At 39.2% G+C, this 27242-nt stretch overlaps 1 protein-coding gene across 1 annotated transcript; it reads right to left on the reverse strand.

The window, feature by feature from the left end:
* Positions 1–20220: 20220 nt before the first annotated feature.
* On the reverse strand, positions 20221–26553 carry LOC120959028 (protein gooseberry-like). Its single transcript, XM_040382150.2, has 3 exons — positions 26070–26553; positions 20662–21940; positions 20221–20542 (listed from the first exon to the last, which is right to left on the reverse strand). Exons 1-3 carry the CDS (start codon positions 26122–26124, stop codon positions 20386–20388), a joined length of 1491 nt encoding a protein of 496 aa, XP_040238084.2. The 5' UTR covers positions 26125–26553; the 3' UTR covers positions 20221–20385.
* Between the last annotated feature and the right edge of the window lie 689 nt (positions 26554–27242).

Here is a 27242-nt window from a genome sequence, read left to right on the forward strand (position 1 = left end):
ATTTTTTTCATTAAAAGGAGAATTTAACGTTCGTCCATTAGCTAAAGATAACGTATCATTTGCTCTCAATAACGATATTTATGATGCAATGCGTTCCGCGAAATGAAAAGTTTGAAGACCCCTTATTTAGATGACAACTTCGGGAACTGTTCGCAATGTTAGTAGTCCTGATAATTTTGGTTTTTCTTATTATTATTCGAATAATATACAGGTTTTCTATTATTATTCGAATCATACAATTGGACTATCAGTCCTTCATACCGGGTGATGTTCCGAGTAGGAATCAATCCTTTCTGATTTTAAAGGAGCCCGCTGGCCTGCGTATCGGCTGCCCCTTCAAAGTTCCTGGCAGTTGATCATACCCCGATTTTGGCATCAAGTGTTTGATCAGTGTTTTATCCAAGTTAAGATCTAGTAATATCAAATCAAGTTTTAAGATTCTGGCTTAATGTATATCCATCCATCCTTGTCATGCATTTAACTTTTCAATATAATGTGTTTTTTATAGTCTAGATAGTTGCAAAAATTAATATACTTTCTTTTGGTGTACAAAAAGCAATATTCTGATTAAAAATTAAAGCCTTTGGCTGGTATTATTGAATCCGTTCGTAGCGGCGGCGTACGTCCCGACACTCATTTTCCTAACGTACTAGATGGTTGCTACAGTTATTCACCGCGGCGTTGTAGGACCGGGCTCATGAGATGTGTTGCCATCCCTAGAATTTCTTGAGAGCGCCGTACGTCCCCGCTACGAACGGATTTAATAATACCAGCCACTGTGTATCTCAAATGAATTTCGACCCATAGCCAGTTGTGGTAGAAACTAAATAGAAATCTAGTAATCTACTAGAACTACTGTGGTATTTACGGCCTCAACTCATGTTTCAAGTGACAATGGCAAAATTTACCATGGTTAATTTCAATGAATATATTTAACGAGTGCATTCAATCAAAAATTCGGAATTATTAGTTTTTAATGTGCAGAAAACTTCTAATATTTCTAGACAATATTTTTTAGTAATCTCTTGCTTTGATATTGTTCGTAGCTTATTGGTAATAAAAATTAGACCAGTTCCGAATGGCTTACTCATTTGTTTCAAGTCAAGTCTATACAGTCTGTTCCCGAGATACGCGGTTTCTGCATTCCCGACGAATCCGCGTAACTCGAATATCCGCGTAAGTCGAATTTCACGTTTTTTTACTAAAAAACTATTGATTAATCGGAGTTTTTGATTTAATTTAGTACTTTTATACACTTTATCATTTATTTGATATGATTCGTGCAGAAAATTCTAATATTTCTGGCTTTTAAGCGGTTTCAATTTGTTAGGAAAAATGCAATTTATACCGAACTTCTTCTTCTTCTTCTTCTTCTTCTTCGGTGAGTGAGGATGTATTCCCCTACATTTGAAAAAAGTGCCAACGACACATGGTTTTCCCAAGTGGTCACCCACCTAAGTACTAGCCATATACCGAACTTGAAGCAAATTGTACTAATTTGACATTTAATCTGTCAAATTTATAAAACCGCGTATCTCCGAATCCGTGTAAGTCGAGAACCGTGTAACTCGGGAACAGACTGTATAAGCAAACTAGCTCTCTGGAAATTATTTTATTACACCTGATCATCATCTCATCATGATTTATCACGTATCATCATCTCGCTTACATTAACGCGTATATTACAATGTGTCAGGTTGTTATTTATCCATCAATAAAATGAATAAATTTAATTGATTATGGTATTTGTTTGAAAAATAAGTACACTTTTTTCAACAACATTATAATTGAGCACATAAATAAATGTGATAATGAATATTTTGCTAATTGCGTGCTATGTTGTTTGAGACCGATTTGGTTACTATCCAAAAGCAGGAAACAAATCATATGCAGATACAATCTATTAGTCCTTAATTGAAGATAATTTCTTTTCAAGCATTCAATCGTTGAACAGAAAATAACTACTCAAGTTATGAAAATATCCCCTTCTTATTTGTAACCTATTTTTAAACGCCCTCAGAGTTTCATTAAAAGGGCATTATGCTGATGTATGTTTTTTTTCACAATGCATATTTTTTCCACTTGATAAATCATCATTTGGGTCAATACTCCAAATCCTTCGATTGCAACACAGCAAATTCATCATCGAATCGTGTATGACCTGGTAAGGCACACGCTGTATCATACATCCAGACCAGATCCCACCAGACTGTTTCTCCTTTTTAGTTGGTTTCACTGAAAGCATAAAATACAAACGAAAGCTTACGTTCAAGAATAGATTTGCAAAGTTAAGCGATTTTGTCATTATTCCGGTCGACATAATGCTAGAAACAGCAAGAAATGTTAACATGTAGGGAGATTATCATTCTATTCTTCATCTTCTCGTACGCATTGCAACCATACCAGCATACTGTGCTATTCCTTCTGCAAACCACATTACACATAACACGGTCTGCTCTGGCTAGAACTACGCCAAAGACTGCAAGATATGCGAGATTTTTAATTGAAAAAAAAAAACTTAACTGAAACTGTACAATGTCAGTAAGTATAGGAAAGGATGCAAGGAAACAGAGATTTGGTCGTACAATGAACCGATTGATCCCTGCGAAGACTAAGGAGTTGACTTTTTCGCTCATCAGGATCGTATGTTTGGCTAGACTGCCTACCATTTGTGACCGTGTTATGGAAACATGTTTAAAAACACCTTCGGTTTGAAGCGCCTGAGGCTGTTCCAAGCAGCAAGTTGTAAGCCTGCTGGTTGTTGAGCCAATCTGAAGGGTTGATCCTTTCATCCTGCGGCTAGGTCAATGAGCCGATCCCAAGGAATTCGCAAAAGAACAGCTTACCGACCAGAAAGTCCTACAAACAAAGAGATGAGAGAGAGAGAGAGAGAGAGAGAGAAAAAACACGAACACCTCGCGACAGGTAACTAACAGAAACGTATCTCGAAAACTGACTAAAATAACCAATCTTGTACGCTAACTTTATGTGCAAGTTGGCTTTTCGATTTGAGCTTTCGTTTGGGGTAGGTTTACCTGACTTTGGGTGGATTAGCTTGAAGAGAGCTTACAAATATAATATATGTTTAAAAAAAAACGAAAAGAGATCAGTAGGACACAGCGCATTAACAGTATGTTGAATCTAAACAAACAAACGAACAAATAAACATGTCAATAACAAGAGTTAGAATTACTCATTGGTTGTTGTAAAAGACCGTGTGTTATTTGGTATTCAAAAAAAAGTTATTGAATAGATGCGATGAAAATTTGGTAATTTTTTCTGTGTTCAACAAAATCTGTGTCAAAATCAAAGCTAATAAATTACCCATGAGGCTTTATATTTTTTAAATAAAAAAATGTGTTTATATTTTTGACCCGTTTTAAAGTGAAATGATGAAGAAACTGTTTCAAACAGACACCGAAAGTTACAAACACTTATTTACATTTCTTCCAGAAGATAAATACCAACAGATTGCACCAACAGAAATGAAAGAGCAAATGAATGGAGTGGTGCGATAAAACGGATTGTGGTATGCGGTGCACGCAGTTGATTTTCCAACTAGATGGAGCTGAATCCTTTTGCTATGCTGTGATACGAATTCTGTGTTGCCCGGAACCCACATTTTATTTCCCGGACGTGGACGATGGTTTCCTACTATTTTTAGATTATGTTGACTTAGCGAGCTGAATGAGAATGATGAAGTGTCGGAGGGATGGATCCGCTAGGCAGGGTCGCTATTTATTCTTCCGGATGGCGTAGAAGTTTCACTCGGTGTTACTTATCGCGAGAATTCGTTTAAATTGATTTATTGCATAATATTTGACTCCCGGTTGCTCTCGGCTCTCGGCGGTGTACTGCCGATATGGGTATGAAAAAGCTTTCGAGCATTCGCATAGAGTGTTGAATAGCACTCAATATGACATACGTATGAGTAGGTTCATTCATTAGCGATGAATAACTTCATTTAAATCACATCTATTTGTGTGTCTGTACTCTTTTTCAAGCATTTGAAATTTACGCAAACCCTTGCTTTATATACTGCCTCACTGGGCTGGGTAGCATGTATTTTGGATGTAGTAAATATTCAATAAGCCATCAAAGAATGAATTATTTAATACGTGTTTTGAAATTTACAAACACACGCGACATCAAACAACTAGTGCCCTACAACAAACCTCATCAAATGAGCCTGTCTACGCTACGTAACACGTGTGATTAGAGCTGCCTCCTAAATTCTTCGAATCAACGTGAAAATAAAATATCGTCTTTCCCTACTAGCGACACCCCATTTACTGCGGAACGAAACGATACTGTTTTGGAGCGACTCCCCACATGGTTTAGGTGCTAAATTTCTTGTTAAAAATGCATTTACTCGTGTCTGCCCAGGAGCAGCGAGCAACAAAACGCATCGATGCTAATTAATTATTTCCACACTCGATGAAAAGCGAAAGTGAGCGAATCAGCAAACCCATTTGCTTCTCTACCCCTTTGATGTAAGAATGAATGTGCATGCGGGATCTTGTGAGGTGGGGAGGGGGTGGGGGGGGGGGGGGGAGGGCAAGAGTGCATGAACATTGCTACCCGTAAATCAGTGCAGCGTTTCTTCCCTGTTCAAGATGTGCATTTTACGGTATGCCATCGTTTGCTTTGCGCTGCATCGTTTGCTTGTGCAGGATGCGCTAAACAAGTTGGATGGAGAGCGTCGCTCATCATCCTAATGCTAAGAAAAGGAGAAATAACAGCTGGGCGTAAAAAAAAACAAACCCCCTCACAAACCTCACCGGATGGGTAACAGTGCAAGCCGTGTAATTTTTAGTGCTTTCCTCCACAGTGGCTCTAATTTAGTAGGTCTCATAGAAGCTACCACGTTGGTGTAGGTAAGGCGTGCCACAAATGTGGGTTATTTTTATAATTGCCGAATGTAATAAATTGTGATGAGTTCGGTTAGCTAGAAGACTCCCGATTTATATTCTATGGATGTTTCTATTACTATCATTGAAATTCGCGTGTTTTATTTTCTGCATAAACATTTAAGAAATTGAAACGATTTATAATTTTCAGATCATCTTGCGATATCCGGAATGCTGGATAAGTAGAAGTTTATTCAGGTGTTCACTCTAAGCGGTCTTCGAGTCTTAAGTTTATCATAAAATCAATAAAAAATCCCGTGTCTGAGGAACCTTGAGCCACCCTTCCCTATATTTCACAGGTTTTTGGTGTTCCTGGAGTAATTGGAAGTTATTGTGTAAACGCATGATTGAAATAAGTTTGCAATAAGTGCAAAAATAAAACGACCGCAAACAAAAGAAACAATACTGGTTGTATTGAAGTTCAATGCATTTGAAAACAGAGTACAGAAGGCAATCGTCTGTGTTTTTTTGTCACGCTTATTTACACGCTTTTTAACAAAACAAACGAAACGAAACACAAATAGCGTATCACGTGTTAAGCTATATTTTTAAGTGTCTAGACAAGAAACTATTTATGCATGATATCTGATGCCTTTCGCAACAAATAGCCGCGAAAAGGGCAACAAAAACTAATGAAGAAACACCATTTCTGTTTACGATATGGTTAATATCGACGAGACAGTATGACCATCGACCTTATGCGGCTGCACTTGCTGTAGGACCGTTGTTGCTGTTATTGCTAAGCTGAACAACAGAACGTTGTTTCCAAGGTCATTTTGCCACGTAGCATTGAACCGTAATCGTGCAATGCGCTTATCAGCATTGCGCTAAGCATTATGGTTACGCTGGAAAGCCAAACACGTTGCATCCATTTGAACGAGCTTAATAGTTGAAATGCACCAATCGCACATCAACGTCGTTTCCAAACAGAATGTTTTTTTTTTAATTTTTGTCAACGGATATGCAATTGTTTGAAATAACTTTCATAAATCGTTAAAACACATAAAAACTTCCTCTATTTGTGCAGTGAATTGTAAATTACAATAAACTTAATTACACCGATCAACGCCAGCACTCAATAAATCTTTCGCTTCAACAGGCATTCAGGATATGGCATTCGGTGCAGGACGAACGGTTAACCAGGCAAATCTAATGGCGATGTAGTGACGCTCGTGCGCTAGATAGCCGTACCACAGTCGTCATCGTCGTCATCGTCGTCGTCGTCCTCATCATCATCATTGGCCATGAAGTATGCCACCGTTCCATCATGCTTGCTGCCGTAACTAATCGAACCAAACGCACCCGGCCTAGCGGCCGTCGTTGTGTCGTTACGTCCGTCGTGTGATGTCCTTTTTTTCGTTGTCGTATGCCGTTCGCTTTTCTGAAACCGGGACAGCGGCCGATAGGAGTTGGCTGGAGAAGATAAAACTATGTGCGACGGAGATCCAATTTTTTCCGCTGCTTCTAACAATGGGCAAAAGGTTGAAAAGGGAAAGATGAAGGCCACCACCACGATCATTTATGAAATATTGATGACACTATGCCTCAATCCGATTCGTTCGCTACTACCGGCACGTCGCAGTGCGTTAGCTGTGTTTAGCTATCATTTACACGGTGGCATTTAGCAGCGTGCCTGGGCAAGCGCTGATCCTGTACCCCTGTAAAAAAAACGAAGCTTCTGAGAGTTTCCAACGGTTTGTCCTATCCCAACACACATACACACGCTAGCTATTTATTATCCTTGCTATGATTGGCGAACGAGCCGCTTACAAAGTCGACGACGGGAACGGTAGGGAAGCTGTGCGTTCTCCAACTCCAGCTGCATGCTGAATTTTCGCACGCTTCACGGTTAATTTAATCAAACAAATCAAACATTTTCTCTCGTTTTCAGTCCTCACTCACTGTGTGGACTGCCACCATCGTTGATGATGATTTTTTTTCTCACTCTCCCTCGTTTACTGGTTTTCCTTTTCGATACATTTTGTTTTATTTCCCTTTTCGTCCATGATGTCCATGCATTTGGTCTTGCTGGTTCGCTCTAACGCACGATGCGTATGGCACAGTTTCGTTCCTTCGAGTTTTCCTAGTTTACCCTACGGCTGCGGCAGGTATTATAGTGATTTCCATAAATTCATCACCATCCTTCGCCGCCTCGAGGAGGAGCTTTCAATGATGCCGACTGGGAGAGAGTACCGTTTAAGGGAGGGGTCGTACGGATTTTCCTTCGTCCACATGTCACCAGACCGTCGTGTGGTCTCTCTTCTCACCAGCTACAACACTCCGCGGGACGTCCATTATTTTAAAGCAGATCGTCGAAGATCGTTAAAATGTGTTAATGGGTGCCGAACAGAGCGGAAAAAACGACGTGTGTGTTTTTTGGTCCCATTACCCTTGTCATATTTGTCTACTGGTCTGAGGCCGACAAAATCTTCATCACGAGCAGAAGCGCAAAACGTCACACAGCAGACACGAGCGTTGGAAGGATTTGCCTCAGCATGCAGATTAAAGTGCGGGGACAAACAGGTTGCAAAGGTTTTCTTTGCAATGCGTATTGCTGAGAATAAAATGTTGGTTCATATTGAAATTCAATATTGATGATGGACTCTATGCATGTGATTTGTATAAAAGCATGATGTCTCAAGTGCATTATACATTATACATACCTCATATTTTATTTACAATAACTATTTGGGCAACTCAGTGTCAATGGCCACCAGTCTAAGATGAGCGTTATAACTATCCGTCGGGTAAAACATCACTTTGTTTGATTGATGTTTTAATGTTTCAGTGGTTTAATCAAGCAGACCAAAACATTAACACAATAAAATGCCTAAAAAAACATCTTTTAGGCACGAAAAAACATCTTTGTCTGCATAAAGGCAAAATGTACTGCATTAGTATTGGAATTTCGAATCAAAACCCATTCCAAACTATGTATGTTAACCGACAGGATCAATGTTTTCATGGCAAAGGATTGGTTTTAATTGCTCACCATTAATTTTATTTCATCTCACATGTTAGCTGGTATGCCTAACATTGACCTTGATAATTCGATGAGGGATGGTATGGTTTATTGCTAAACATTAATTAAGCGTTGGTGGGATGGGTTTTTCCTGTTTAAATGGCCAAAGCAAACGTAGCTAGTGTGGTCTGCCAAAGATACATTGTTTTAGGAGAACGAGAACAAATAACGACTTGCACTGCCCTTTTGCTGATGAGGCTTCAGGCTGAATTTGAAATAATTTGTTTAATGAAACGTCAAACCATGGTTGAGCCATTTACTGTAAAACATAGAGAAAATAATCCATAGGTAGCAGATAGCTTCTTCTTGAGTAATGCGTTCAAATCCGTCATTCTCATTTGTGCTTGAACCTTTGATAGTCTATCCGTGTGGAGACTTTTACTGAAATGTTGAAATGTGAAACTTCGAATATATATTACGTGATGCGAGAATATATAATAATTGTATGTCTTTTTTTCTTATCTTGTTCTTTTTTAACACATCGCCTGTATTCGGTTTAGCTCTGTACTACCACGTTGTGCAGTTGTGGGACGTTGTGACTTTTTTTCATTCATATGCTAACTGCATGTTCTACGCATACGAACATGGTCATTGGATAAGAATCGATCATTTCCCGCCATTGTGGTCATTTAAAACGTGTTGAGTATTACCATCAGAATCGCCAAACTTTTCTCATTAAAAGCTCACATAAATAGAGAACTAGTGCAGCTCGGTATCGACATTATCATACACGAGAGCTCCCGAGCCCAAGCACAAAGCATGTAATTTCTTCATCGTCGATTAGCAACAGATGGACTGCTTTTTGGTATGGAAATTGAAATTGAAATTAAACGGGATCGCTTAAACGATGGGAGCCAGCATCAATCACACCTACCGGTATCACTTACCGCGCTTAAAGGGACGTGAGAAAAGGTTTTGAGCAGGTTTGGAACATTGAAGTAGGCCAGGATGATCCTGACCAGCCCGCTCGGCAAAAGATTGGATGATGGAGCGCATTTTTTCTGTGCATTGCCTTCAGTCAGCGTTCGATCAGGTTTCGATTGATTGAAATCAACCATTGGTGATAGTCCGCTCGGGTGCTACCAGTTTTACTATTCCCATTTCCTTAACATTCATTGCGTTCAGTTTGGGATGGAAGTAATATTGTATTTCGGAACAAGTGTAAAATCAATGAGTTCCAAATCACGCCAACTCGTTCCGTCACATCGATCGTGTAGATTCACGGGCACTTCGTGGCTGGGATCGAGGACGGTGAAGCCTGCGTAAATGGCGTGCTGTAAAAAGAAAATTTAAAAATCTACACCATACCTGTCAGACTATCCAGTGAGAGACTGTCGGAAATAGAATTTCATTCCAAACGGTAGCGATTTATATTAGGCAGCCTTCCGTCAGGTGTCACGAGATGTGTAAGGTTTTGTTAATTAACTTTTTTTATTTGCCTCGCAGTTATATTCTTTTGTTACTACACATAATATTATTTCATGAGGAGAAATAAAGTTGAATAGTTCATTTATAGTAACATGATGTAAAGTTGCATATCGTTCAAATAAAAGCAAAACTACATAGCTATCGTGAAACATAAACTATCTACCTACAAAGCCAACTAACTAATAAACTTCAGAAAGTCCTACTGTGAAGAGCTATACCATCAATTCCATTTGCACAAACGCCTGAAAAGTCTTTCATAGTAACAGCTTAAAATATAAGATGGCCCTTCTGTAGCGATGCCTGGAAAAGCACCACTAGAAAAGGGACTGAAGTTGCCTCGTTCACCTCTGTATCGCGTTTCGGTATTTTATTGAAAGAAAATTCGTTCCAGTCGAATGTAACGTTTGAGACCCGTGAAAATTAGTTTTCCAAATTTTTGTGCAGCTGCCACTGGGTCTTACGGCCGTGCGGTACGGCCGGGTTTCATTGGTTGCCAGAGTTTATCATGGTATTTGTGGTTTGAGGCAGTAGTAACAGCCATCGAAACAGAGCGCAGGCCATGCGGAAGTTTGGTAATATTCCACACAGCAGACAAGGAAATGGCTCTTGTTAATATGAGGTCCAAAATGCTACATTCGGTACATTTGATTTAAGATTTGGTGGGAATACTTTAATTGATCGCTAAAATGAGTTTGTGAAGTAGCTATGCTTCATACATTTTGTTTCACCTCTTATACCTTGTGAATGTACTTCACTAATTCCAGACTCATATTCATTCCCTAATTAAATGAATCTCGAAAGATCAACGATGAATGAGATCAGCGGAATCGTTTGGAAAGCCGAAATGCGACGGATAATCGATTCTGCTGTGGTCCAATTTCAAGCAATCCGGAAATCGTTTCCTTCTCAACGTGCAACATTTGGCACGGTCTCGGTACGGCTATTCGTTTCGGGTGCAAGGTTTGCGTTTTGGCGTGTTATAAGTTTTTGTTGCTGCTCGCTAGACTTTGTGGTCTCGTAAATAAACAGACGATAGTAGATTTTCAACCGATCCAATCGGAAGCGACAGAACCATAGAACGAATCGATACACAAGAAATGAGTTCAAATGTGTGTGAGAGAGTATCCAAAACATAGTTTGTTGGCCTGCTTGTACATTCTAGTGTTTATGAATGAAGCCACGCAAGCCACCGGGGCTTGCTGTCGCAGGGTAAAAGATGCGCTTGATTAAGTCAACCCCTCGACCGTGAGTTGACCGTGTTTCGATCGTTCATAATTTGATTATCTACATCTACTTAAGAAGTATGACTTATTAACATTTTTCTGCTACGTTCAACCGAGTAAATCCGATTTGATAAAGTTCGCACGACCCGTACGTGAAGGTGCACCCCGTGAGCCGTCTATATGCGTGAGCCATGTGGAACAAACGCTGGCTCCAATGAGATTCACATTAGGAGAGTATGGAGTGAAGCATGAATCGTACTTCGTAGACAACACGAATAACAAGGAAACACAGAAGAAGAACATATTATTAGAAAAGAAGTAAATAAATGAACGAAAAAATGTGTGACACGTGTAAACAAAACAATGTGACGTGTGACAACATGTTTAGATAATCAGAATTTTCCCCGAGGCACTGGTCATGGTTTTTAATAGATTGTTTCCGGCTATTTAACTGTAGAATTAGCGTTTCCCGTATCAAAAGGAGTAGAGAAAGGTCCACTTTACGCAGGAATATCTTGCAGTTGATACGTTTACGTTAATCGCGCGCGTCATTTTTATCGTATAATTGTCATAAATTATAAATAATATAAGCAGCAAGTATTGAAATGTTGTAAGCTAATCAATAAGCTTATAACAAATGCTTTTAGCCTCAAAATGCTTTATCTGGCAGTGTTATTTACGGTTTCATTAGTTTGCAATAGTTCGAAAAATTTGCCACCTTCGGACAGACTCATGTTTTTGGCGAGAAAAAGAAATGTTACAGTACGATTAGTACTAATTGGATACGCTTATGGCTGAACGTTCAACAAGCGTAGTAATTAATTATAACCAGAAGCATGGATGGTCAAATGTACCTTACGGTTGTGAAACTTGCACTGCAGCGGACTATTTATTATGATTTCGTAATCACGTGTAAGTATTTTTCTATATTTCTATTCCATGACTAATGAAGTGCAATACTAGAAAACACTTGCACACATTTACACTAGAACAACACGCTCGTGCATTTCTGCTATTTTCAATACGGACCATAGCGCAAAAGCACACGAGCACCTTTGTTGGTTGCAGTGGTGCTGGTTACGATTCAAAATACATGGGCAGAGGCACCGTTTTTTTTTGCACAAACAACCAACAACCATGACAAAGTACCGCACAAATTAATTCATACTCATGTTTTACCGAACGCTACCGTACGCATGGTCTCGTTTTGCGTACGAAATGAGCTATGGCAAAATAATTAATTATCGTTCGGGTCAACCGTTTTGTCCCTACGCCTCTACAGTCTTCTCCTTCTCGTCGAACCCTCGAATGTAGTTGTCCTTTTTGCGATCAGCAGGATAAGATGCAGGCTAGTGGGGATTTTAAGGACATCGCAAGGTCTTTTCTGAGGCGTTGTGGAGAACACCAACTGTGTTTTATCATTGCTCAACCATCAAGCAAAAAAAAAAAAAAACGAACACACATAGCGTTTATACGTTTAGGATGAAAACGTCATTTCGGAATAGTACAAAGAAACCAATAAATAAAGTGACGACAGGTTTGGAACTACTGACCCGGTTGAAAGTGACAAAGGGACTTGTTCTGCTTTCGAGCATGTCTTTGGTATAAACCTGCACTATGCACTCCTGTATGCAACCAGCTATTTAGGACTGTGCGTGCGCCGTAGGACAGAAGTCATGTTTTTAGCTTGCCACACACATAGCCAACACCCAGGCATTGCTGGAATCGTTTGACCTGTTCGCCTAACCTGTCTGAACCTGTGTTTCCTAACACTGGTGCGGTGTTCAAGAAAATTGTCGGTGTGGGTGGTTTTCAAAATGCTGAGACTTTAAACTTAAACGTTCCGTAACGTATATAACCTATTAATTGGTTACTAGTAAGTTCAGCGCGTTTATAAAGTCATATATGGATTCATTGTGAAGAGTTTAATTAATCATTTTACCTTTATATGTAAGCCGTATTATTGTGCTCAATTTCAAAACTCCAAAAATAAAAAAGACCATCTATTATATCTATTTACAAATGATAGAACTAAATTGCATAAAATTAGTATGGTAATATTTATATAATTCCTAATATAAACTTTTTCATGCTAACTTATCATTGACAAAATTCGTCAAAGCTTGATTGTAATATTTTGTTTTTGTACCTTTTCCACTACAGTTTGTCTAAACTATCACTCTATCACCACGCTTTAGGACTCGAACCAATGATTTAATGATAGGTCGGATGAATCGTATCAGTCGGTATGGATTGCAGCAAAATGTTCGCATTACGATTTGAAGCGTATATATTTTTTCCGTCAGAGCTGTATGATACAGCCTGTTAGAATACATGAACGACATACGAATGCGATAGACTAATAGGTAGAGCGGATAGTGGTGGAAGACAAGAGAGTATAGTCAGCGCCCGACAATTCATATCTCGATATTATTGTTTTTCCTGTTTTTTATTCATTGCAATCCGTGGCATTTGATTGCGCTGGTCCAATTTCTTTCACTCTAAATCATCCAAGGTTTACGTGCCTTTGCCAATGAATGCGATATTTCGTCTGCATCGGAAAGAACAACCGATGAACAACGTGTCCGCCGCAGCAGTGTGCATTCGGTGTGCGCTTCAATACACGATTACGATTGAGGCTGAGGATGCGGCTGCGAAGATAACTAAAGGGCCCGAATGCCTTAATTTGATTACATACTGCAACACTTTATGGTATGTAATTTGCTCACGTTCATGCATTTCGGCGCTCCTGCAACGGTTTACCGTCGACACTCATCACTCACAGGCGGGAAGAAATAGTGTGGACAGCCCCGTTGAAAAGGTTGGAACAATTTTTCTTCCCACTGACACTGTGAACAACTTGCAGCGTTCTGGAGATGCTGTGTTTCTTCGGCTTTGCTGTGATCTGGCACCAGTCAAAGACGGTCAACTGATCAACCCTTCAAAAGATTGTCCGCCACCAAAGGCGTTCCAAATTTATCCGCTCCATTGCGGTTGATCAAAGTGTGTTATCGCGGATCACCGTGGCACGAAGCAAGGGATAAAGTGATAAAGTTATACGGATGAATTGGCAGTTGTTTTGGCTGTTTGCGTTCTATAGCATGGATCCAATCGATTGCCGATATGTAGTTACTCGTTGAAATTTTCTACGCTTCTTAGCAGTTGTTGATTGAAGATAGTAAACAATAGTTTCAAGGCAAGATAATTTGGTTGTCAACATTGATAAACTAAGTGATTATTGTAAAGATCGCATAGCGCATTAGGTAATGAGAGGGGCTTCGATCTTTAACAGGTTATAAAAATGAATTGCTACCAATTGACCACGGTGATGGTAGTTTACAATAACATTCAAATTTACTCAGAGTAGCTTATTTCTCATAAATGAAACAACAACTATGTACCGGTACGTACATGGGGTTTAGCTTGTCTCTTCCTAATAGATTTCCTCTTTCATGTGCGCAAGAACATTACAGTTAAAATGTATCGTATTGAACATTTCGTAACAATGTATGAAAAGGATTCGATACAATTATCAAACCAAATATACATAATGCAAAAAGCATCAACAGAAAATAGGTCCATCAGATACATTTTATCAGTTAATAATCAAATCTTGAATTACTAAACGCTCTCGATTGCCTCGAACGAAAAGAACAATGATTTCCCATGAGTGTTGTGGCTAAAAACAGAAAGCCGGAGGTGTTGCGTATTTTCTGAATTTGTCGTTCGTTCATTATTGGTCTGCGGTTGGTCCACCAGCGATAAATCGCTTCTCTCATGCACAAGAACCATTCGTTAGAAGTGTTCCAAGGAACATTGTTGAATAGACGAAGGGCGCATCTTGTAGACACCTCGGGGCCATTTGAACAAATTATTTGACCCACCAAAGGCAAAAAACTGAAAATTATCTCCCCCACAGGCAGGAAAAACGAAGAACGTAAGTGCTGAAAACCTCTCATCGACCTGTAAATAAGACTCAGTAGTGGTATAATTAGTTCAACACTCATTTATGTGTGATTCCGACGCGAGCATGTTTCATTTCATGTTTGTGTAGTTGCTTTTGAAATGTTTAAGTAAGGGACACAACAAATCGTATCAATCATCATTTACATTGGATTCGATGTTCATCATAATTCAGATATTCTTCCTTTCAACTCTTCTACCCATCAACGTTTACTTGCCATGACCCGTCAGGCAAATACTTGCAGGCTTGTGGTTTTAGAGATTTGATGTAATTGAAATGTTGATGAGTTTCGTTCCACTTTTACATTGAATTTGGACATGAAAGCTAATTTAAAGAAGCGTCTAAACTGCGGTGGTCATCGGAAATCATCAAAAATTATCACGGCACAGCAGAGCCTATGGGCACAATTTAAAGCGTGTCTGCTAATAGTTTGCTAGACCACGGAAATTGAAAGAATTCTTCAAAACATTGTTGTTCGGAATCAATGTGAAACATTTTGATCATATTGTTTCATGACTACATTAGAGAAGAAAAATCGTCAAAAAGGTGTTGTAGTGAAAGGAAGTATTTCATTACAGTACATATTTAATTATTTGAATAAATCTATATGCTTAGCAATACAATGTATGTAACAATATTATGATATTATATAATACATAAATGATATTGATATTATATAATATATATATATATATATATATATATATATATATATATATATATATATATATATATATATATATATATATATATATATATATTCAAAGTGATGTAAGATCACGCATTGCAATATATTTTGTCTGGTTTACGGTGTATATACCATATACCATACTGTGAATATTCTACAATATAAATAAATTACCACGGGTATTAAACTAGGTCGCAGATTCCATTTGCTCCCAAAGAGCAGTAGATTGTAAAACATATTCATTGGCGTTGCTAAGAAACATATCAACAAGGGACAATCCTATTTTCAATTGGTTTGTGAATCTTCGAGATTGCTCATTCATACTACTTTTCTTCGTGTGTTAACCTGGAAACAATTTTATTAGAACTATAATCGCTACAGTTCTTTCTATTCTAAAACATAATGAATGGCGATGTCAGAAATGAATAAGTTTTTATGAAAATTTACAACCTGGTTTATTCATATCAACAATACTGCATTATAGGGTCATAATTATGCCTTATAATTTATTACGCTTATACTGTTGCTCATCGACAAAATTTCATCGAAAAACTGTATCAATAAAACACAGTTTTATATGTTAAACCAAAACCAGATAAAATTATGAATGTTTATACTAACTTTAACAAGTGCTTATTTATATTCTCAATGATTTGGATACTTCAGATTAAGTAATGAAAAAAGTTTGTGTTTAAGAGTGCTTGATACTGTTTTGAAATGATTTATTGACTTTATTGATATTTTTACAACCATGCCGACATGCGCTTACTCGTTCACCTAATTTATTAAGTCTTCAAAAATATCGTTTTGATACACGACCGATGTTTTGTGTCACTACTCTAAGTGCAAATCTTTCCAGGCCACCCTGAAGCAACAACGAACAAACATCGGTGAATTAAGATTGACGAAGACGAATGGATGGTGAAGATCAATCGACGTTCGGCATCTGTCGAAAGCTAAATGATAGGGAACTCGATCGTTCAATAATGGTAACCCATTTAGGGTTGAAAGTAAATGCTTTTCATCTGACCATACTTAATTCTATTCCGTTTATGAATCGACTAAAACGGAGTTGATCTCGAACCATCAAATGACTGCTGTATAATATTGTAGATATGATCTGTATTACGACGAATCTTGCACTGCGACTAGTTCTAATTACAATATTCAATGTTATGATTGTTTGAAACAGTTAATGGTATATGTTCGCGATTTCAGATTCATAATAACATCACTTTGTTTCTATCATTATTTTCATTACATAAACTTCATTATAAAAATGATTTAGAAAATAGCTTTCCACATAACGACACATAACATATACTGAAACGGATCTGAAGTCTGAAACATATACTGAAACGGATAACATGTCTTACTTTTTACATAAAATAGGGGGAATATCAACAGTTTTTAAATCCCAAAATTTAATATATATATATTTGTTCACGTGTCTTATTTATTAAACATATATGTATCATATTCAAAGTAAACATAAAAGTAAAAAGTGAAAACCCTTCGATAATCGTATATTCAAAAATATATGTGTACATCAAATTGTGGGACCAGGTGCTACCAATTAGTCTCACTGGAGGCCAATACTGCTGATATGAGAACATTTGGGTTATAATAATGCGTCGTACAAAACGCTCTAGCTAAATCTAAAAAAAATATCTAGGATCGCTTTTGCTACAAATCTAATTCTTATCATCCAGGTGCAATGATAAATGCTTGAGCTATTTTTTCCGAACTTATAGCTGAGCTTGTCAAACTTTAATGAGATAGCCGACGTCATGGTATATTAAAGATACAGATACTTCAACCGATGCCGGTCTTTCTTTATAATGATGCTGTAAAGCTTAACACGACCGTCTACAGGGTGCAGTAAATGGAGATGTCACAGCTGTCCGCAATAATTTGCTTACACGAGCCCATCTTCAAGCTCAATCTTGGCATATACTGTGCAAAGGAATGTGTAACGGTGTCCAAAAGATAATTGAATTGCAACAATGGAAGATTACGTTTGAAAAATGGTAGATTCCATAAGATGAGCTTCGGATGTATCTCACATATGCGGAGTAGTAATGCAATTGGTTGTTTCCCATTCGAAATTCCATTTTCCTCCGAACGAAGAAACTATTGTGCTTGAAAGAAACTGTATGTGTGTGCATACGTTTGAATCTATTCCAGCCTCTTGTAAATAGGCTCAGCAAGCTTAAAAATCCGATGGATCAGTTAAACCATTCTTCAGCCACTTATGCCTTGCAGTTTGGCCGATTGCGCTTTTGTGAATAAAGTTGTGTGAAGGCAGCTTACCGAATCTACTGACCCGTTAACTTTGCGTAGTAAAACGCTGAAATTTGCCCAACCAGACGAATAATATGTGAAGGCGTTGGTTTCGCTTAATTTACAACGATATAAAGGTACCACATATGAATATGTGGATGTATGTAATTCGCATTGTAACAAACAAAGCCATGTCAACCGTTGTAGGACTTGAACCGAACAGCCAAAGCGGCTTAACAGAAACGGATACTCTTAACCCGTGGATAGCGTTTGAGCACAACACGGAATATTGCATCCGACGTTGCATTTTGTTCGACAATAGGTCATTTAGTCTTGTTTAGCTTAGCTCTGTGAGAATGTTGTTTCTTGTTTATAAGTGCTTGCAAAAAGGGATCAGTACTGTTATATAAAACATGTAATCATCTGTGACAAAGATGCTTCTGTTCGGAATAAATGACACAGCGGAAAAAGAAATAATTTGTATGCTGCCAGAATTGATCATTGTTAACCTTTTGTAGATAAAAGTAATGATTGTCATTAACACATGAGATGATTGATAATTGATAAATAACTACCAAACAAATGAAACGTTTGTAGGTTTAGGATGAACTATACAAACTTTTTATTGTAAACACAACCAGGATATACTTGAACTGGGAAAATAAGCTTCTTACGAAATGCCCAAAAATCATGTCCTTTGCTACTATTCTAAATTCATACAAACCACCCCAGCATATCTTTGTCTGCAGAAACAGAAAACTCTCTGTAAAATGTCCTTCACTCAATGAGTGCCACACTGAAGCAGCCAAGAACACAATCGCTAGAATGGAGAAAAAACAAACGACACTGCTTCCGGCGTGGAATGCACTGACCAAAATTATCCATGAAACCAGAAAATTCATTAATTTTTACAGTTTATGCTCCTCTCGCTACGTGAGCTTTGCCCTCTAAACTCTCTACAACCGAGCTTTAATCGTTCTAGAGAATGCTGTTCTTTCTTTCTCTCGCTCACATTATTTTGGCAAGCACGTTGTCTTTGTTTCTTCTGGTCTTCGTCTGTGATAGAAAATTATTGCAGAGGCTCGTAGAGCAAGGCCTAGAATTCGGCCTTTCACCCCCGCTGCTTTTCCCTGATGACGCCGATCAGTACGAAATCAGAAGCCGTACGCTTTGCAGACCCCGAGTGAGTGTTGAAATGTGAACAATCCATCGGCACAGTGTGCGTTCCGTCATCATCGGGTCCCATAACGTGCGGGACGCTAGTTCGAAATTGCCGCCCGAGGTGATAGCAAATAATTAAGGCTTTAGCGATGGTTCAAGGCTCTCGGGTTCGAGATGAGGATAGCGGTAGCAGGACATACCAGAAACGAACATGCTAGAAGAATGGTAATGAGGCTTAAGCTGTACCAACATGTACGGGATTGGAATATGTCCCGGGATGTCCTTTTTTCTGTTCATTTTGTTGCAAGACTTGCCAAAGAAGAAATAAAATGTTACCAGTTAAGGAAAAGGACTACATACTGCTTAAGTCATTTTATTGGCTTCTTCTCCGGAACGATGCCCGAAAATTCATTGAAGTTTATTTCCTCCTAGGTTGCCAGAGGTATACATCCATGTGGAAAGACGTTTCATTTCTCCCCTGTTTTTTCTTCCTTTCTCTATAGCTACGGGTAGTACCATGGTACCATGCGGCGATAACAAGGTTGAATAAACACTTTACAACCGACCCATCTAAGTCCCACCATAAATATGTCTGGACTATACTTGAGTAGCCTTCGTGCGACGAGCACCGTTGTAGGAATGATTTGTAATAAACATTTTACATTTTTTCAGTCACTTTTTCACGCCTAACATTTTTGACGAGCGGTTACTCCAGTAGGACGTCAACCAGCGTGACAACACTCTATGGATAGTTTGTAACGTTCCATGAAAGGTATGAACAATAATGCGACTTTGGTAACAACGATTTAGCATTAAAGGATATCTCGTCCTGTTACCGTACATGTTAAATGCCAATAAATGCAATCGTCGTGGAGAGTGCTCGAATCATTTTTATTGCATCACATGGACGGACGAATGAATGCATCACCTGGATTGGGAAACCAAAATGAAATTAAAAAAAAAAATTAAAAAATTCGAAGGCAGACAAGAATTATGATGGACAGATTTAAAGAACTAATAGAAGAAATGGAAGAAATAATCTTTTACATCAAATGTCATAGGTTTACAACGTACGAAACGCTATTGACATGTGAAATACAAGATATGAGAAAAAGGAAGAAAAACTAACAACTTATTTCAAATCATCATCGACCTCGCTCGTAAATCAGAGATATGTTTTTGGACTAAGAAATAGTACATCGTTCATTCATATGGATTTTAATGTTTGAAGCGTTTATTTATTTGCATCAATTTCTTATTAACTAATGGTCTTAGATGTATTCAGTACAGTCATTGCATTTTAATACTAATATAAATTATCCTACCTGCTATCTAAACTTTTACAACAATAATAATCATCATCATTGCGTTATTGGTAGCTATACTGTTTAACATTTGACTTATAAAACACAATTCGTAAGGTTTGAAAACGACAGCAGTACTAGTAATTTTGTTGAAAACAAACTTTAGACCAGTAGAGACGTTACTAATATAGTTATCTACGGCGAGAAGTAACATATTCGTTTTACAATATTTTTTTCAAAAAAAAAAGTCAACCTGGCAAAACTTTATTTGTTGTGGTGAATTATCAACTTTGTAAATTAAGAGACACATGGTTGGACAAAAGCGTGCACTGTCATCCTTTTCTCATTCTCGAATACTTGTTGTTCTGACTACCAATTTGAACTCATTCGCTCGGTACTTTTTTAACAGTGCAGCCGACTCATTTCTAATCCTCCTAATTGTCCGAAGTATGGATAGCCAGATTTAGCTTCTGCCGCTACTGCTGCAGCTGTAGCTGCCGATGTGTAGTGTGGGTGACTGTGCGCATGGTGGTGGCTCATGTTGTTGGAGAAAAGTGAGCTAAACAAGGACGAAAAAAGATAATAAGCTATTAATTTCTGTGTATTCAGTAAAGGCGATCGAGTGGGACTAGAAAAGCCCCCGGAAGGCAAATACCATCAAATAAAAAGTTAACCTACCTATAAGCGTCCCATTCGCTAGCAGTGGGTTTGTTGGAGACACTGCCGGCGCGTTGCCACTGCGAGTTGGAGTCCATACCGTTGCTGCCCGTTGCGGAAGTATAGGATGTTGCATATGATTGCGCAGCACTAAATTGCCCGGGGTGTTGATGGGTGGCGTGGGCGTGATGTGAGTGCAACGACACATGTTGGGTGTTGTTGTCCAGTATAGAGAAGTAGTTGTATCCTGGCACGTGTGCTGCACTGTTGAGGACAGTGACTCCACTGGAAGCTTGTGGAATTGGTGAAACCGATGTAGAATGTGCTCCTGGATGGGACACTGGTGGACTGACAGAGCTGGGAGGGCTCATAGAAACCGGAGGGCTCATGGTGGCTGAGGTTGGATGGATCATAGTTTGAGCCAATGGATTGTATGAAGATTGTGAGGGTGCATGAATAGTAGTGGCTTGGGTAGGCGAGGATGAGTAGCATTGTGACCAGGTACCCGCTCCCATGGGTGAACCAGAACCGGAAGATGCAGTGGCGGCAGCTACAGCCGCAGCCTGTTGATCGAATTGGGAAGGATATTGCGAAGCGCCAAAAGCAACCATTTGCTGAGAGCTCATGTGTTTGCGAAGGCGAGCACGGCGATTCGAAAACCATACCTGTACACGCGCTTCGGTCAGCTTAGTTTTCTGAGCTAGTTCCTCGCGTGTGTACACGTCTGGATATTGAGTACGACTGAATGCAATTTCCAGAGCTTCAAGCTGCTCTCCGTTGAACGTTGTTCTGGATCTGCGCTGCTTACGCTTGAGTGTAATTCCAGGTTCTGATTCGGTATCGCTATCCTCATCACACGATGATTCTCCAAGGATGCCATTGATCGAATGATTTCCACGTAAATCCACATCCTCGCGCCGCCCACCTCGCAGCAATCGGCTTATGGAGCTGACGGACGGTGCCGATGTTTTGTCGCAAAGTCCGTCCTTAATCAGTTTGTCTCGAATTTCCCAGCTGAATATGCCGGGATTCGCTTTGCGCAGTTCTTCGATGCGTGCTTCGATTTCTGGAGTGGATACGCGTGGTTTCGAACCGCCGATGACTCCCGGTCGGATTGATCCAGTCTCTTGGTACCGATTGAGGATCTTTGAAACACAGCCATGAGATACCCTAAGTTGGCGGGATATCACACACGGTCGTACGCCCGATGCTGCCATTTCGACTATACGTAGACGTATATGGTTTGGCAAAGGACGTCCGTTGATGAACACTCCACCTAGTTGGTTCACACGTCCCTGACCTGTGAAAATACAAGAAAGAAGAAAAAAGAAAAGCTTAAAAAAGGAACATTTTGAGTCATTGCCGAAACAACAATAAAGAAATAGATGAGAAAAAGGTAGTTCGGAAACGTCTACCACAAAGCCTACAATACAAATGGGCCGTGTCATGTTCGTCGACACATTGTCACGCTGTACACCCAGGACCACACTCAGCGAAGCCGCGATTGCCCGCGCCAGGACCCGAGGAGAAGCCCTCCGATCCAGATCAAAGTGATCGCCCAAAAGACCGCTGCAGTGAAGTGTACAACTATAGCGGCTCGTGTTTCGTGTGCAGCAAGGCGCTAGCATGGTGTCACATTGTTCGGTCACATTAGTGGCCCCTTTTTTCCTAACTCGCTTACCGCCTTCGCCATCTCTAACGACTTCCTTGCGCTGAGAAGTTGGAATTGAGAAGTTTCCATTCCATCCCTCGGATTACAAGCGGTTCAGGTGTATCGTAAACGGTGATTGGGTGAGAACTTTAAATCAATTAAAAGACTTCCGTTCCCTTTGAAGCAATCCGTTCTGACACGTCCGACACAAACGTTTCCGCCCCGAGGGCTCTATGATTAAATCAAGGAATTGTTAGTTATAACAAAAAACAAAACAAGTTTTCCTGTGTTTGCCTTCTAGCGTGTTTGTCTTTTATTAAATCTATCGATGAAACCTTAATGATATGCTTTTGCATTTTGATTGATCTCGCTTTTCACCCGCATTGGCTATGTTTTGTTTCCCTATGACATTAAATTACCCGCAGTTGCAGTTTGGCAATATTTGGAAGTTTTTTTTTGTAAATCGAAAATTAATACACACAGACTTAGCTTAGCCTGAATAATGGAACGATCATTAGTTTAGTATATCTTTGGATACCATCAATCAAAAAGAAAAACAAGATCTGACTGTAAGTTCGTATCATTCCCCATTTCTCTCCTACAATGGCACCTTTGGAGATGTTACGCTGATTAGAACGCTCCTGTTACAGAATGATTCATTCATCATTCTTACACAATGCGTTTTAGCCGCAATGTTTGACCGTTCCTATATTACTATTAGTTAACCCTAATTCCATTTCCTTTTGTGAATCAACAACATAACATAACAGCATAACATCTAACCACTACTAAGCGATGCTCACAAAAGTGAAACAGAAGCCATTCCTACCGGCCTAATTTGAATTTAATTGCCCTTACGGTATCATTACAAACATTTTCATGATGTTGTGGAAAGATATTATCGACTAGCAAATGCTCTGTAGTAGATAAAAAAACAACTTGTATGCAAAAGAGTTCACGAACCTAGTAATGTTTCATTATAATTTGAAGCTTAGTTTATGCTTAAAACACGTGCATTTATCTTATTTGTCCTGAATGCACAATTTCATCAATACACTTCCAATTATCAATTACAGGTCCTGATATACATCGTAATTACACATCCCAATAACTGCGATCACGTTGTTTGATTTCCAATTCGTTGAGGTGGACTCTTGAGATGGATTATGTTTTGTATGAAGCAGTTGAAATGCAAACAACAAACGTCAGAAATTAAATGTGACCTACAATCCTAGAAACAGCTGGTACATCACAATTCATCAATGATCCCTAAACTTTGTCATCATTGCATAAGACAATGATACACTTGCATTATTTTTCCACGTTTCTCACGATCATCTGGTTTTCATGGAGCCGACGTTAAAATAAGAATTCTTTCGTACGCCCGCTGTAACAAACATAAGTGCACTATTCTAACAAAATATTATCACACAGTCAAATGAATGGAGATGAAAAAAAATCATTAAAATCATCGCTGATCGAATTGAAGAATCGGGTAGATGAAAAGGAATATATTTAAAAAACTTTCTGCAAACGAAGAAGCTGTATCCAAATTTGATCAATTGATTAAAATGTATTGCTCGACCCCAAGGGGATTTCTTGCACAACCTGAAAACGCCTTTTTATTTGTCTGTAAATGCCGACAAGCCCTGATGCTGCAAAAAGTGGATGAAAAAATTAAGCTTTCGATTTTTACTCTGCGCCATCGTCTATCGTGCCATCGCTTCCAGTGCTTTATCATATAAATTGATCATTTAGTTTATAAATATATTAAGCATCCACATAAATTATTGCGTTAGTGTAAGTATTCTCCTGTCCTGCTCTACCCTTTTCTTTGTTTCCTACTATCTATCTCTATCGATTGTAGCCATTATTGTTGTACTTTACGAATGAATTCCATCCGCAAGAGTACCGACTTGTACGTCAGTAAATTCCTGACGATTTATTTCACGCGTACGTGTGGCATATGGAGAGATGACGTATTGCGGGTAAAACGAAAAAACGTGTTGAAAGCAGCTTCGCGAATTGGGGCTGATACTTGGGTAAGATACGGAGTGCGTATCGTGGGTTAGGTTTCGAAGCCACGAGGGTTTGATCACGACCGAAATAACAACGGTACAGTGCAGTTCGTGTTCTGGCGATCAGCGATCTGCTTTTGGTTGATCGTAGCCCTTTTGCTCTCGAGGAACCGGGAGGCATGTGGTTTAGCCTTCCTTGCAAAGAAGAAAGTAATAAAATATTCCAGGGCACCTATTACATTATCATTATGAAGGACCGAGGGTTTCCTTTGGAACCCGCGCGGCTTCAAACGAACACCCTGCTCACCTTTAAGGTCGCTTAAAGCCGTCTGAACGATTGCCGATGAAGACCGTCTGAGCGTCCAGCAGACCACTGCCCGCGAACCGTATGGGCATCGCTGTTTGGAATGTGACGCGCGAGCTTCTTAAGCTGTTGTTGTGTTGTTAAGAAACAGGAATTACAAAAATAACATCAAAGCAAGCTTGCCGCCCAGACCTTGGTAGAGGATCGGGAGGCGTTTGGAAGCTTGAAAAGCAACACCAAAACGAACACCAAAGATCATCAGCATCATCATCATCATCTTCGCTGTCAACAACGGCATCCTCTTCGTATATCTTCGCTTCGTACAGAGACCAACACACGTGGAAAGTACTTTTGCATGGACCATACCAAGCGTTACGTTACTGACTGGCGCGCCATACTGTCTGTCGAATTTTACGATCTTTGGAGCCCTCCGCATGTCCGTGGAAAAAATGACAGCCTGGAGCATCAGCATACATTAAGCGTGGTCAGTGTGAATTCCAATGGATGGGTTGCTATTCAACAAATTTCCCGTCGGTGAACTGATCGAGGTGATTTTATTTTAAACCTTGATCACTTTCAAGTTTTCTATCCTTCATGTGTCTAAGAAATTCTTTTATCAGTTAATTTTCGTCGTGATTCAAAATGACAAAATTTCCTTATTGTTTATGTAAGTTCTGATCGCTACAAAAACCTGATAGTCTGCATATTACTTTATGATCGCTTATGAAGAAACCCCCTTTCAAAGCTAATTGAATGGAACGTGTGGGCTCGACTTTGAGGGTTTATTATGTGGCATGAGAAGCGCACAATAACCAACAATAAAATATATACAACCATTAATCTTGCGAACGTCAGGAGCAACGTGTGAGAGAAATGTTCGGTACCATTTCAAGATGTTACAGGTAAAACACGAAAGATAGATCCCAAAATACGTCCGAACTAGTTTCCCTTTCTCGCATCTGTTTACCTTACAAAAAGTAACGCAGCGTTGTTTCAGATCATTTACGTGGGTCTTCTTTTTTAATCAAATGTGCTACACATATCATGACGCAACGATTTCGGGCTCAGTTGAACCGCTCATCGCTACCAATTCGTTTGATCTATTCCGTGCTAATATATCTAGGCATAAGTGACTAAATTCTAGATCCAGTCAAAGAACATCAATTCCGCCTCCTAGATCCTCACATACGCTACACAGCTGTTGCGTTTGATCGTAATTACGTTTAGATATTGATTACATTTTCACAACGACGTTCACAGATGTATCGAATGATTTATGATCAATTTCGCACCCGCCGTATGTAGTGGCAATCGTATTAACAATGAATGCTACATTTTACTATCACTTAATATCTTAATATCACTTAATACTATCACAAAATATGATTCTGATAAAAAGGCAACGCCGTCGGACCAATGGAACCTCATTGTTGAGTCACTAAATAACATTACTTACCTTGGAAAGGGTATCCACTGAAGATTGGAGACATGTTTAAGCTAGCAACAGCCATCGAAGAATCTTTCAATTCACAATAACGCCAAATTTCACCGTTTGCAGTCCACTTAAAATCCCACAAACTTCAATTGTATTTTTTTTGTTCTTTATTTTATAAAAACGTCTGCTGAATAGTTTTATAACTTAAACTATTCTAACAGCATGCAACTGAATAAACAGTCAAGACGATTTTTAGATGTGATACACACGCACTTCTTTACTTCGTCGACTTCTACACATAGCCAGAAATGGTACACTGAACTCGTAAAACTTATTCCACCGCCCGTCACCACTTGTTTGGTGGTTTCTACTCAACACGATCGCCTACGGTACGGAAGCAAACTTCGGTGAAGATCTCTCCCAAGATGCTGCTCGCAAGGATGTTGGAACTCTATTAAACTTTGAAATCGCTCGAACGAACAGGTTAGACTGCGTGTTCGTCGAGATGTAAGCTTTGGTGGCCTCCGTTGTGCATCGTCCTTCTTCTGTCTGTCCCACTCTGATGCATGGTACAATACTGCATGTTCCACGTTTCCCATCTCGTTCCAAAACGCTGCGCGTCGAAGCCGCGCCCACTTTTTTTAAGCCAATGTACGCATGTTGATTCGACTTTGTGGTGCAACATCAGCAGCAGTGCGGTCCGTATATTGAAGCGCCCACCAACACAGTCGATGCCACCAAGATCGTAGATGAAGGAAATAAATGTCAACTTAGCTTTTCTTAGCGGCTAAATGTAATGACAAATGTGCCACCCATTTGTTCTGTTGGTCGGCTATTATCAGCGCCAGGAGATTATGAGACAGTCACAATGAAACAAGCGGTGTCGAACAATGAAGTCAAACGAACCGCTCCATACGGAATACCGTTTGATCTCCTGGTATAGATATCGGTGTTGACGTGCGGAATGATTAAGCGGCCTTGTGACATATGAAGATCAATCGATTATTATTTTGACTCTGTGAAAGTTAGCCAATTATGATAAGCTAAATGATTTCTTTAAAATGGACAAAATTCTTTTTTGATTACTACGATAGTTTTAAGATTATGAAATAAAGAAACTTTAAAAAACTGAAAGCAATGCTTATCTTCTTTTTCATTAATCATCACCATAATCCTTATCCATTTTTATATTTT

This window comes from Anopheles coluzzii, chromosome 3 (genome assembly GCF_943734685.1).
Source record: "Anopheles coluzzii chromosome 3, AcolN3, whole genome shotgun sequence".
Taxonomy (NCBI): domain Eukaryota; kingdom Metazoa; phylum Arthropoda; class Insecta; order Diptera; family Culicidae; genus Anopheles; species Anopheles coluzzii.